At 35.6% G+C, this 12,706-nt stretch overlaps 1 protein-coding gene across 26 annotated transcripts in view; it reads left to right on the forward strand.

Annotated features, from left to right (window-relative positions):
• PARD3 (par-3 family cell polarity regulator) overlaps positions 1-12,706 on the forward strand; it is a 650,509-nt gene that overhangs the window by 356,051 nt on the left and 281,752 nt on the right. For 24 of the 26 annotated variants that reach the window (XM_038529690.1, XM_038529684.1, XM_038529679.1 and 21 more), the window contains 2 exons: positions 7,550-7,638; positions 9,924-10,007. In XM_038529690.1, coding sequence (XP_038385618.1) covers positions 7,550-7,638; positions 9,924-10,007 — 173 coding nt within the window. The remainder of the gene's footprint in view (positions 1-7,549; positions 7,639-9,923; positions 10,008-12,706) is intronic. The other 2 variants (XM_038529688.1, XM_038529696.1) reach the window with 1 other exon arrangement.

Here is a 12,706-nt window from a genome sequence, read left to right on the forward strand (position 1 = left end):
ATTCTGGTAAGTAAGCCCCATATGAAACCAGATTGATTAGGCTGATTAAAATCCTAACACCTAATTGGTGGCTGCCTGGCCATTAGTGTGTGATGGGGGGACTATAAGTAGTACAGAGGCACTTCCTGCAAAGCAAGTGGCTTCAGTATTACTGAAGTGATACACACTTTGAGTGGTCTTCTGGTTGGCATAAATAATGCTAGGAGTGAGGCACATGATGCCAGGTCAGATGCTGGGATTAGTTATTGAATTCAGTGATTCTTAGTAAGGATTAATATGTAAGGCTTCTTCCATGTGTCATGGGAGCACAGTAAAAAGTGGAAAAATGACATGAAGGGAGAGAGCCCAGTATATGATTGGATATTGGACCAGATGTCCTCTCATACGATTCCTCTATGCCCTGAAATTGTAATAATCTATGAGAAACAGACTTAACATTTTGGAACTTAATTTTGAGATTCTACTCTGCATGTAACAGGTGCAAAGATACATACTTTTTGTTGTTCTCTGTAGTGAGATCACTTTCATAAATCAGCACCATCTGTTCTTCTTTTAAAGACTCTTCTCTTGCCTTGGGCTGTGTGGAGTCATGTTGTGTACGTTCCAAAACAGGAAATGTTTCATATCTGTGGTAAATGAAAATTTCATGGACTGTGTTAAATACTAGGCTTGCCATTCCATTTGATCAGTATTAGGTTGAGATGAGAATGGAATCCTGTTAAAGAGATAAAGCTCACAATTGATATTCAATATCACAAGTACTGAATAATTCCTAATATAAGCCACAATTACTTGGTTTTGAGCTCTGGGTTGTATGGTGTACAGTTTATATTACAAAGAACTGCACTGCATTTAAAGGTATAACAGTTATTAATTTCCCTCTACATGACAAGAAAATATTTTTATTTTCATAGGTCTTATTATCTAGTATTGTCTATCCTTACAGGATTTGAATTAGTTTTTTTTCATAAATGTTTTTGCTCAAGTGGAATATAATGATCATGAAATAAAATTATATTATACATTTCCTGATATTATTTGTTTAGAAGGTTGTTGTAGATTTATCATCTTAGTTGAGAAGTCCCCCTCCCATAGATGTTTTCAATTGTTTTCCGCATGTGATGGGAAATTACTTTTCCCTGGTGATTTGACCAATTAATCAAGTTGTGGCAACCTTAACACAAGAGCCTTCTGGAATCGTATTTGTGATGCTTAGGGAATGTGGAAAGAGCTTCCCCTTGGAATTATTGTTCTCCAAATGTGATCCCCCCAAAAGTGATTTAATTCATGCTGTGAACATCCAAATAAATATTTTTGGGGGGCATGCTGTAGCTCATTAGTAGTTAACATGCCTCTCATTAAGTTTGGAAAGTCTTGGTGACAATCTAAAAAGTATGAAAAAGACTGTTTACTTAAGCATTTTTTGTAGCAATATAATTGAACCCATTAAATTATTTTATTGTTAAGATTAATAAAAACACTTGAAAAATATTGTAAATTTGTTTAACAAGATACCACCAGAACTTTCATTTCCTTTTATGTTTCCTAAACATAAAGATCAAAGATAGGTATGCAGGAAATGTAAGGAGGCAAAGTAACTTTAGTTTTTTATAAAATGTTTCAAAATGATAAATTATATCTTAAAATTGTAGGCATTTCTTTTCAAGTAATATCTATTCACAGCATTTAATTCCTTGGAACTTAGAGTTTAAATATAGACATACAGATGGTTGGTTTCTAGATAAAGTTTTATTGTGTTCCTGTAAAGCAGAAAGTGTGCTTTTCATTTCCTTGCTTTATAAGCAAACCAGTTACAAATTTGTCCTCATATTTTGTATGCTGATTGATGAAGGCAGCATTCAGTTTTTAAGTGTTTTAATTACAGATCCTTTCCTTCTTTGCAGTAACATCTACATATGTTTTGGGGTGTTTACATTTTTTAAAATCTGTGACTATGGAGAAGATACTTAGTACTCAAAAAGGAAAACATACAACTGGATAATTTTTGAAGTTAAAAGGAGAATTAGGTGGTCTAGCCAAATTTAGTTTTCTTAAATACATGTGAATGCCCATGATTTCAGAATGTATCATCCCTTAGTTCTGTAAGGGCTTTTTTAAGTTGAGGGTAGCCTTGATATTACTCATATTATGGAGGAGAATAAGATAATTATTTTTTCCCAGAAGCAGAGAACAAATAAATTCATGTATCTTTATCCTCACTTGTCTAATATACATTTCTAATCCGATCTAAAACTCATCCTCCACACCCAAGCTTATCAAATATTAATTTTTTCCTATTCTTTTCTCTCCTTTGACTAGAACTCTTCTATCTTTTTAAAAACTTGCTTAAATCAATGTAGTATGGTAGGCACAGGGTTCACAAAATCATTCCCTTCTTTTGCACGAGAACTTTGGCTATTTTTTTGGCTTTTTCTGAAAACCTGATAAAGGCTTCCATCCGTTATCTTTGGTGAAAGTGATCTCTAGTAAATTGCATATGGATGGACTAAAAAAACTGTAAATATATGACAAGCAGCTCTGCCTACAATGTTGTTTTGGGGTACCTACTTCTGTGAGGCTTTGTAGCCAGGGATGCCCTTGCAACCTGCTGATGTGAGTCCTTTTCTGCACCTGAGCTGCCAGCTGGGGGATGCACACAATGTGGACTGCTTTTCTCAAAGATGAAAGCAGGATGCTACCTTGCTGGCAAGTTGGACTTCCTGCCATAGGGTCCTTCGGGCATCTCAAATATGTCATCAGAATAAAAATATATAAATAACACTAGAAGGTTTTTAATGAAAAAACAAGCACTCTGTGTTCTGCTCCTCATGCTTCTCCCAGTCCCTCTCTCCAGAGGACTATTTATATAGACATTGTGGTATTTACTTCCATGTTCCTAAATAAAATTTTATGTTGTTCTTTCCTGGTTACCAGTTATTGACATCTGTTGACTTGCCACAATGGAAGATGAAGGTTTTTCCCTTTTATGCCACTTTTACTTTTCATGTTCTCATTTCCTCGCTATTACATCATGAGTCTACATGAAATCAGTAGCCTGTGTCACATTATATAGCAGTTTATGGCTCACTGCATAACCAAGTAGGTACTCTGATTAAATATTCTTTCCTACACATTTTCCTTTGTTGTTCCTGGAGTCAACTGCTTTGACCTTTTAAAAATCTATTTTGTTTTATCTGTGTACTTCGGAAACCTACCCCCGACCCCGCCCCACATTCTCTAACAGGTCTGTCAAAATATTTCCCAAGTATTCAAAAATATCAGACCAATTATTAATCTCTTTTTTCTCAGGGAGATTGACTTTCCAGACTTCTCTTCTTGCTCTAATCTGACTTGGCTTCTGCTTCTCTGGGCTATCTTTTCACCTTGTTTTGGGACTTTACTTCGGTTCCATCCATTGCATAATTGAATTTCTTGGGTTTTGCTGGATTCCATCCAAAAATTCTTTATACGAAAGGGTCCATGGGAAGTAAAGAGTTTGCCCATCTGAAAAATGTTTTCAACTTCCGTACTTGATTTTTGTTTGGTTGGTTTGTTGAACATAGAATTCTCCACTGAGGGGCACATGGGTGGCTCAGTGGTTGAGTATCTGCCTTTGGCTCAGGGCATGATCCTGTGGTTCTGGGATTGAGTCCCACCCACATCGGGCTCCCCACAGGGGGCCTGCTTCTTCCTCTGCCTGTGTCTTTCTTATGAATGAATAAATAAAACTTAAAAAAAAAAAAGAATTCTCCACTGAAAAATTTGTTTTAATATAGAAGGTATGACTCTTTTACCTAGTAGAATTTAATATTACTTGAAGAAGGCATTGTCATGATAGAGCATTTTGTGGCTAATAGTTTTAGTTTGCTGGGAGTCATACAAATGCTACCATTTGGCAATGCTTACATTAAACTCTGCTTTGGGGAGACAGTTCTCCTTTCCTCTCTCCCATTTGTGTATGTCTTGAGAGCAGAGGCCTTTATCCTGGACAGTCCTGCAAGGATGTATGTGCAGCAAAGAGCCTTGGAAGGCAGATCCAGGGTCTCCCTCATAGCACCGGACAGACAAGCTGCTGTCTGTGTAAGATATTTGGGTTCCCACGCTCAGGTTTATTATTCTGTGTGCACCACTGTTCCCTGGTTTTCTCCACATCACTTTGTGAGAATTTTCACTGGAGAGAAGTGTCTAAAAAGATGATACTCTGGCGATTACTGTAATAAGCTGTCCTTTGTCTCTGACCCAGGGTTCTTATTTTTTCCACTAGCATTCATGCCACTATGCAGGCTAAGTTAGGAACTTTCAAGTGGGATCAAATCATAGATTTTTCACAATTCTTGACATCTGTTTTTCTTCTGAAAATTTCCTCAACCAGTAACCCATAGTGTTGTGTTTTGTCCTCGTGCCATTTATTTGGTTATACCCAATATTGTTGTTTACATTTTTTAATGTGTTTTCTCATTTCAACGACATTTTATGATGAAGATACTTTGTATATAGCAAAATGCAACATGAATCAAGGTTTGTGAATGTTTTTAAAATGTTGATTTTGTAATTTAATTGAGGATGTAATATGTTTACTATTAAGTTGTCTTGTAAGGCCCAAAGTATGAATGGATGAATATATACTCTTAAAATATAATTGTGTAACATTCCCTTAAATTGTTTATTTGAGGTGTGTTTTATATGTCATCTATCATTTATTTGTCTTTTCAGTACCAGCTGACATTTGGTGGGCAGTTACTGTGTATTAGGCACCACATTATGCTTGTTATATGGATTACATTATCCCTTTTAGTAGTTCTAGAAATATGTTTTTATTGCTTGTATTTTACAGAAGGGATAGAAATATAGAAGGGGTATATAACTTGCTAAGGATATAAAATTGGCAAATAGTAGACTTAGCACTCATACTCAGGTCTGTTTAATTCTTGAACCCAGGTTGCCCTATAAAATGCTATAAAATGGAGAGAAGGGCAAAGATAAAAAAGTATATTGTCTCACCTGGAAGTTTTTAACCTTGTGTAGTTTAATATTTTAGGCCTTTAATATTGATTTGACATAAATAAAAGCCAAGTTTCATTTTCTATGTCTGTAATGGAATTCAGTAACTGTTCAGTCACAGCTTTTTAAAAGTACAAAACAACAAAATAAAGCAACGTAGGAGCTGATTTTTACACATCCAGAATTTGGGAAATTTCAAGTTGTGGTTCCCAGAGCAATTGCAGGTCAGCCCAGGCGGTCAGTGTTGTGATCTAAACTCAACACCATATAGAGCTGCATGAAATAATATTCTGCATGCTCTTGGGGGCCAGATAATGGCCACTGTGGGGACAATGAATGTGTAAATTATCAGTTACTGTTTTATCACTGTAGTTTGGGGCCTTTCATTTATGTGGCTGTGTCATAGTAGAACTTAGGTGTTTCTACATCATGGTGGCATTTCACTGATGCTTAAATTATTAATGAATCCTGAAATGAAATGTTTTTAATTGGAAAGATTATTTTGATGTTTTCCATCTGATTTATAAATGATCACTTTGCTCTTCTCCCTACCCCTACTGCCAATGGAAAAACCATAATTTTAGGAGTTCTTGTTTACATCTAAAGCTTGGTTTTTAGGTTTTAAGATGCTGGTTAACCTTTGAAATGTATTGTGTGCTTGTGCTTAAAAGAGATAGATGACTGAGAAGTGCATAGTAGAGCCTCTTAAAACATAGGATCATCAATCTTCAAGTACCTTGGCTTAATGCAGTGCACCACCATTGAGGACACATGGAACCTATCTACAACTCATAGAAAAACTTGGTGCATTCACTTTCTTATTTACTCAGATACTCAGAGGAAATGTCAAGTGGGTATTATTGACTGCTCTGTGTTGCCTTAATATTTCTCGAAGAATTTAAAATATTATTTAACACCGTGTTGAACCTACGACGTTTATCATTTTGTTGATTGATGTCTTTGCTGATGGCATATAAATTCCTACTATGACTCTTTCAAATACGTAATTAAAAATATAAAATTTTTCTTTAATAGTAGATTCCTATATAGGTGGTTTAATAAATTCACATAGAAAATCCCTGTTACCAAATTTATATAGTGGAAAGGATGGACCTAACAAATTATAAGTTATACATATAAACTTCTAAGAAATAGATTAAATAAATTTTATTTATGTGTATTTGGAAACTTATTACCCCACAGATTTCTAGGGATGATTATGTTATTATTAGCAAAATATATAGAGTATCTATTGGATACCAGACACTGGATCCAAGATGAAGCACGCTAAGCCTCTTAGCAACTATGATTGGAGGTTTCAAGGCTTTTCTAAATATTCTAATTTGGTTCCTAAGACTTTTGATATCAGTCAGTTATGTTTATCATTTTCCCAATTATCCTGAAAAGCCAACTTAACTGTGAACTCTTTAATGAAAAGACAGTGGCCAAGGTCATAAAATAAGGCATATTCTTAAGTGGCATTTCATTCATTCATTCATTTATTTATTTTATTTTTTTATTTTTTCATTTCACTTATTTTTGCGCTATCACATTTATTCCGCATGTAACTTTTGTAGTGGCAGCATACTTACCAGTTTCTACAACATGTTGGAATATAATTTTTACAAAATAATACCTTCTTAAAAGGAGGAGTACAAAAGTGGGGGTTGATTATTTTGCTGTTTGTGCCTCTCCCTATGCTTGGTACTTCATAATGGAAGTAAACAGAAGTGGTTCTTTATGGTGAAGATCTTAATGTCTTCATAGATACCTCTAAATAACCAGTTAACTGACTTAGGGTGACTTGATGTGAAATTGCAGAGGATGAAGGATTTGAGTCTAGGACGATACTTACTGCATGCTCATTTTGAGCAGCTGATGTAGTAGGAACTGAGGAACTTTGAAGATTTTGGTAGTTGTTAAGGTTTTTAATGCTCTCAACTATTTGGATTAGTAAAAATTTTAAACATATTACCCATTACCTGTACATTTACTTAGCGTAACATTGTAGTAATGTGTGATTATTCCTGAAAACATACACCAAAAAGTGAAATAAAAATGATAAGAAAGTTCACCTAAGTAGAAGCACTTTCCTTTTTGCAGTGGTGTCTTGTCCACCTCCTTGGATATGCTAACTCAGGGGGCTGTTGCTTTAAAATACAGCTTGTCATAGAGATATACCTGTCTGGGGCAGCCCTGGTGGCTCAGCGGTTTAGTGCCGCCTTCGGCCCAGGTTGGGATCCTGGAGACCCTGGATCGAGTCCCACATCAAGCTCCCTGCATGGAGCCTGCTTCTCCCTCTGCCTGTGTCTCTGCCTCTCTCTCTTTCTCTCTATGTCTCTCATGAATAAAATAAATTAAAAGAAAAAAAAAAGAGATATACCTGTCTGATCATTAAAGGTGATTGTCCCTAGAGAAAGGACCTAGGTAACACCTATGATGTAAACCATCAAAATACCTATTAAATTCCCATTTTATCTAATTTCCTTTCACATTATGGAAGTAAACCTAACAGAGTATACTTTTCTTTGTGATGTGTGTCTCTTAGGATGAGGATGGGACAGAAGACAACAGTCGTGTTGAACCTGTTGGACATGCTGACACTGGTTTGGAGAACATATCCAGCTTTTCTCTAGAGTAAGTTACTGATGGTTTTGTTGTTGTTGTTGTTGTTGTTGTTGTTACTGGTGGTTTTAACTAAATTTGCAATATAGCATCACTGATATCAGCAAGTATTCCAAAAGCATATGGCATGCGGAATGTTTGTGCTTAAAAACATGCCTTGCATTGATTTGTTTTCCAAAGAGCATCTTTCATCTATTGAGTTAATTACCTAATGTAAGAAATATAGCATGGAAATCACATGTCCTGAGTTTCATGCCTTGGCAAATACTATTGAATTATAATACAAAATAGTATTTGATTGAAAATGTTTGTTGTGTTAAGAGCAGTGTAACTGTTTTCAAATTGCTTTGTATGTCAGTGTTTTGGTCATTGTTTGTTCTTCAACTTCGCTAAATTTAAAAAATGTGTAGATAGGTGTTACTTGAAAAACCAGTTAGAATTATCTAAGCATTAGTCATTTGAATATATATTTTTTCGATTTGAAGAAATTGAATCTCTCAAGATATTTGTTGAAAAATTAGAGTCATAGGTTAGGTATAACCTTAACTTTAGATATAACTTAACCATAACTTTAGATATAAAAGGACAGAGAAAACATTACTATCTTATCACAACATTACAGTTATCTTAAGTATTGCCACATTTAAGTGGATGGTGTTCTCAGGACTTCTTCCCATGGTAGTTTAGACCAGGGAAGCAGTTATTCTGAAATTTTGTATGACTTTGGGTGAAAGTTGAGGAGGCCTAGATAATTAGCATTTAAACTCTTAATTCTGTCTTTTCTTGGTCTTCCAAAGGAAGGCTCTTAGAACTTTCTCAGTGAGATTAAACAGGGTCTAGAATCAGTTATGTTTAGAAAGACAGCAACCAGCACTCTCTATTACATTTAAGAAGTACTTGCTATGTCCTAGTTCTTTTTAGAAAGAGTGTAGAATAAATAAAATAATTTATTAAAGTTACCATATTATTTTCAGTTGACAAACTAATCATTAGATATTCAAATGATATGTAATAGTGTCTAAAATAAGATGTGAAATCCTATGAAATTATAAAAAGTCAATTCATTTAATTATTACTACTTCAGTTAATATTTTGGCAGTATTGCAGAATTTTAAATTTTTTCCTAGTTTCTGTGATTAAATCTATGCACATATTCTTAATTTTGTTTTGATTTGTTTGATATCACTATATTTAATTTTCTTTTAGTCTTTGAATTATATAACCAGGACATTAATAGTATATAGAATAACTTTAGGTTTTTATTGAAGAAATACATTTGAAGAAAAAAAAAGAAATACATTTGAAAAACTGACATTTCCATTATATAAAAACTATACTGCAATTTTTGTCAAATCCATTGGTAATCTTTACAGTTGTCCAGGTTGCTTCAACTAAAAATTTAATTGAAGTATTCTTTTTAAAAAATTGATTGTCCGATAAGACCTGTTTAGGAAATTTATAAAGAAAATGAAATCTCATTTAAAAAATTAAGAAAATTTACATTCTCCAAATTATACGTTTTCATTAAACTCAGGTTTATTATATTAATAGTACTTTAGTTATGTAATAGAAGTAACTTCCTGTTACTTATATCTCTCTTCATGACTTTAAAGTTCAGTTCCAAACGTTTATAGAAAGTGTTTGATTTTTAACAGATATCTATTGGTTTTGAGAAACGAGTTTCATTCCCTGCATTGTGGTACATATACAGAAGTTTAGGACCTTGAATTGTTGTGGAACAATGTGGGAAGTAAAGATAGCTTGATCACACGTTTGCACAGTCTCCTTCAGAGGCAGAAGCTTTGACCTCATTGGAATAGTGGAAGGATCAATAATGTGACTTATGCGGGAGCACTTTGTAAACTTTAAAGTGCTGTGCAGCCAAAACACCTTCATTCGTTTAATCTTCATTATCCTTGAAATAAATACCGGGATGGAAAATTTTCAGTGGAAATCTAGAGATTTGACTTACAAAGTGTGTACTTGTACTATACATAAAAGAGTGTGGTCCGAGAGAAATGGTTCTGTATCATTTTAATGTAGTCAATTCTGATGATTGCTCTCTCTCCATGCCATCAGACTAGCGTTCAGGTATGTAGTGTTTAATGTCGCTCTCATCACCATGCCTATATTCCAGAATGTGTATGTGTATGTGTGTGTGCTTGATGAAGTTTTTGTTTTGTTCTCTTTTGTTTATTGTACATCTGTGTTGTAGCAGTTTTTTGGTTTGGTTTGGTTTCGGTTTTGGTGTGTTTACAGTACCTGTTCATGCTCCCTCATTCATCATTGTCTCACAGTGATATGGTAAAGCTCGTACAAGTCCCCAACGATGGAGGGCCTCTGGGAATCCATGTAGTGCCTTTCAGTGCTCGAGGCGGCAGGTAACGTATCTTGGAGGTTTTTAATTGAATCATAATGTTGAGTGTTTTATCTTCATTTATGCTCAGATAGAGAGTGGCGTTGATTTAGCATATGCTTAATAGAAACAGTTTCATTTGGGGCCAACTGCTGCTTCATTCATACGGATACATCCTAATCACAGAAAGCACTTAGGCTGATGAGGAAATCAAGCATTTAAATTATTCTGATACTGTTATTGGTCATCACATATTCCTGCAAACATTTAACATTGATGTGTATTGATGAAACACTTTAGAGTCAGAGATCCAGCTGAATTTACAAAAATAAGGGAGAGCTTAAGGCAGTTTTCTGGAGAAATTAATCCAATAAAAATTATCTGGATAACTTAGGTAATGATTCATTTTAAATTCATTTTTAGGTTTATTTAATTCTTAAATTTTGTAAGATTTTTATGATTACGTTTGGAATTTTTAAAAGTTAAATAAGCTATAGATTTATTTCCTACTGTGGTCTGTGGCTCCTTCTCTTCAATCTCTACACATTCATTTTTTTTAACAAATTATTTTTTATTGGTGTTCAATTTACCAACATACAGAATAACACCCAGTGCTCATCCCGTCAAGTGCCCCCCTCAGTGCCCGTCACCCATTCATCTCCATCCCCCGACCTCCTCCCCTTCCACCACCCCTAGTTCGTTTCCCAGAGTTAGGAGTCTTTATGTTTTGTCTCCCTTTCTGATATTTCCCACACATTTCTTCTCCCTTCCCTTCTATTCCCTTTCACTATTATTTATATTCCCCAAATGAATGAGAACATACACTGTTTGTCCTTCTCCGATTGACTTACTTCACTCAGCATAATACCCTCCAGTTCCATCCACGTTGAAGCAAATGGTGGGTATTTGTCGTTTCTAATGGCTGAGTAATATTCCATTGTATACATAAACCACATCTTCTTTATCCATTCATCTTTCGTTGGACACCGAGGCTCCTTCCACAGTTTGGCTATTGCGGACATTGCTGCTAGAAACATCGGGGTGCAGGTGTCCCGGCGTTTCATTGCATCTGTATCTTTGGGGTAAATCCCCAACAGTGCAATTGCTGGGTCGTAGGGCAGGTCTATTTTTTAACTCTTTGAGGAACTTCCACACAGTTTTCCAGAGTGGCTGCACCAGTTCCCATTCCCACCAACAGTGGAAGAGGGTTCCCTTTTCTCCGCATCCTCTCCAACATTTGTGGTTTCCTGCCTTGTTAATGTTCCCCATTCTCACTGGTGTGAGGTGGTATCTCATTGTGGTTTTGATTTGTATTTCCCTGATGGCAAGTGATGCAGAGCATTTTCTCATGTGCGTGTTGGCCATGTCTATGTCTTCCTCTGCGTGATTTCTGTTCATGTCTTTTGCCCATTTCATGATTGGATTGTTTGTTTCTTTGGTGTTGAGTTTAATAAGTTCTTTATAGATCTTGGAAACTAGCCCTTTATCTGATACTTCATTTGCAAATATCTTCTCCCATTCTGTAGGTTGTCTTTTAGTTCTGTTGACTGTATCCTTTGCTGTGCAAAAGCTTATCTTGATGAAGTCCCAATAGTTCATTTTTGCTTTTGTTTCTTTTGCCTTCGTGGATGTATCTTGCAAGAAGTTACTGTGGCCGAGTTCAAAAAGGGTGTTGCCTGTGTTCTCTAGGATTTTGATGGACTCTTGTCTCACATTTAGATCTTTCATCCATTTTGAGTTTATCTTTGTGTATGGTGAAAGGGAGTGGTCTAGTTTCATTCTTCTGCATGTGGATGTCCAATTTTCCCAGCACCATTTATTGAAGAGACTGTCTTTCTTCCAGTGGATAGTCTTTCCTCCTTTATCAAATATTAGTTGACCATAAAGTTCAGGGTCCACTTCTGGGTTCTCTATTCTGTTCCATTGATCTATGGGTCTGTTTTTGTGCCAGTACCACACTGTCTTGATGACTACAGCTTTGTAGTACAACCTGAAATCTGGCATTGTGATGCCCACAGCTATGGTTTTCTTTTTTAAAATTCCCCTGGCTATTCGGGGTCTTTTCTGATTCCACACAAATCTTAAAATAATTTGTTCTAACTCTCTGAAGAAAGTCCATGGTATTTTGATAGGGATTGCATTAAACGTTTAAATTGCCCTAGGTGCCATTCACATTTTCGCAATATTAATTCTGCCAATCCATGAGCATGGAATATTTTTCCATCTCTTTGTGTCTTCCTCAATTTCTTTCAGAAGTGTTCTATAGTTTTTAGGGTATGGATCCTATACCTCTTTGGTTAGGTTTATTCCTAGATATCTTATGCTTTTGGGTGCAATTGTAAATGGGATGGACTCCTTAATTTCTCTTTCTTCAGTCTCATTGTTAGTGTATAGAAATGCCATTGATTTCTGTGCATTGATTTTTGTATCCTGCCACGCTACTAAATTACTGTATGAGTTCTAGCAATCTTGGGGTGGAGGCTTTTGGGTTTTCTATCTATATTATCATGTCATCGGCGAAGAGGGAGAGTTTGACTTCTTCTTTGCCAATTTGAATGCCTTTAATGTCTTTTTGTTGTCTGATTGCTGAGGCTAGGACTTCCAGGACTATGTTGAATAGCAGTGGTGAGAGTGGACATCCCTGTCTTGTTCCTGATCTTAGGGGAAAGGCTCCCAGTGCTTCCCCATTGAGAATGATATTAGCTGTGGGCTTTTCGTAGATGG

This window comes from Canis lupus, chromosome 2 (assembly GCF_011100685.1).
Source record: "Canis lupus familiaris isolate Mischka breed German Shepherd chromosome 2, alternate assembly UU_Cfam_GSD_1.0, whole genome shotgun sequence".
Lineage (NCBI taxonomy): Eukaryota > Metazoa > Chordata > Mammalia > Carnivora > Canidae > Canis > Canis lupus.